At 49.4% G+C, this 1,297-nt stretch overlaps 1 protein-coding gene across 1 annotated transcript in view; it reads left to right on the plus strand.

Moving 5' to 3' along the window:
- Nucleotides 1-1,297, plus strand: part of KLC4 (kinesin light chain 4) — a 14,792-nt gene that overhangs the window by 3,411 nt on the left and 10,084 nt on the right. Inside the window, exon 3 of the mRNA XM_006776360.2 lies at nucleotides 1,091-1,297. This exon is cut by the window's right edge and continues 4 nt beyond it. Coding sequence (XP_006776423.1) covers nucleotides 1,091-1,297 — 207 coding nt within the window. The remainder of the gene's footprint in view (nucleotides 1-1,090) is intronic.

A 1,297-nucleotide genomic window follows, 5' to 3' on the forward strand; every position in this document is an offset into this window, starting at 1 on the left:
AATTAGTAGATGATTCAGTATGCCACAGTGATAATTGCTAAGGATAAAAGAATAAAATTAAAGCAGGGAAGGGGATTAGGAAGTGTGGAGAGGGCATATGAGTTTTGATAGAGTGCTCAAAAAAAGGCTTTACTGGCCTGGCCAGGGTGGCTCAGTGGTTGAGTGTAGACCCATGAACCAAGAGGTCACCAGTTTGATTCCCTGTCAGGGCACATGCCTGAGTTATGGGCTCGATCTCCAACAGGAGGCAGCCAACCAATGATTCTCTCTCATCACTGATTTTTTCTATCTCTTTATCCTCTCCCTTCCCATCTCCCTAAAATTAATAAAAACTTTTTTCTTTTTAAAAAAAGGCTTCACTGAAATGGTGACATTAGAGCAAAGGTTTGAGGATGAGGGAATGAGTCATGCAATAAATGGGGGAAAGGCACCCTAAGCAGCGTGGACAGCAAGTGCAAAGGCCCTGAACGAGGGCTTTTAAAAAAATAATTTTTTTTTATTATTGATTTCAGCGAGGAAGGGATAGGGAGAGAGAGAGAGAAACATCAATGATGAGAGAGAACCATGGATTGGCTGCCTTCTGCACGCCCCCTATTGGGGATTGAGCTTTCCACCTGGGCATGTGCCCTTGACTGGAATTGAACCCAGGAGTCTTAAGTCCACAGGCCACCACTCTATCCACTGAACCAAACCAGCCAGGGTGAACCAGGGCCTTTTCAATGAGCTCAGTGAGGACCGGTGTGGCTACAGTAGAGTGAATGAGGGGAACCAAAATAGAAAATGAAGTTCCAGAGGTAATGGGGTTGGGGAGAGGGGGAAGATCGTGTCGAACTTGTAAGTCAACATAGGATGAGGAGAGGAGATATAACATTTTAAAAAGATCACCTGGCTGTTGGGTAGGAATTGACGGTGGCTTGGCCTAGGATGGCGACTATGGAGTTGGTGAGGAATTGGATTCAGGGTGTATTTTGAAGGTTGAGCCATTGCTCCTCAACCCCACTTCCTGGCTCCTGCTAGTCCTGCCACCACTCCTGCCTGTCTCTGAACACTCCTAGCCAGCCTCTGGCGCTCACAGGATGTGCCCACCTAGGTGATGCTGGCTTTGGCCAGCCACCTGAGCACAGTGGAGTCGGAGAAACAGAAGCTGCGGGCTCAGGTGCGGCGGCTGTGCCAGGAGAACCAGTGGCTCCGGGACGAGCTGGCAGGTACTCAGCAGCGGCTACAGCGCAGCGAGCAGGCCGTGGCTCAGCTGGAGGAAGAAAAGAAACATCTGGAGTTCCTGGGGCAGCTACGGCAG

This window comes from Myotis davidii, unplaced genomic scaffold (assembly GCF_000327345.1).
Source record: "Myotis davidii unplaced genomic scaffold, ASM32734v1 scaffold167, whole genome shotgun sequence".
Classification (NCBI taxonomy): Eukaryota; Metazoa; Chordata; class Mammalia; order Chiroptera; family Vespertilionidae; genus Myotis; species Myotis davidii.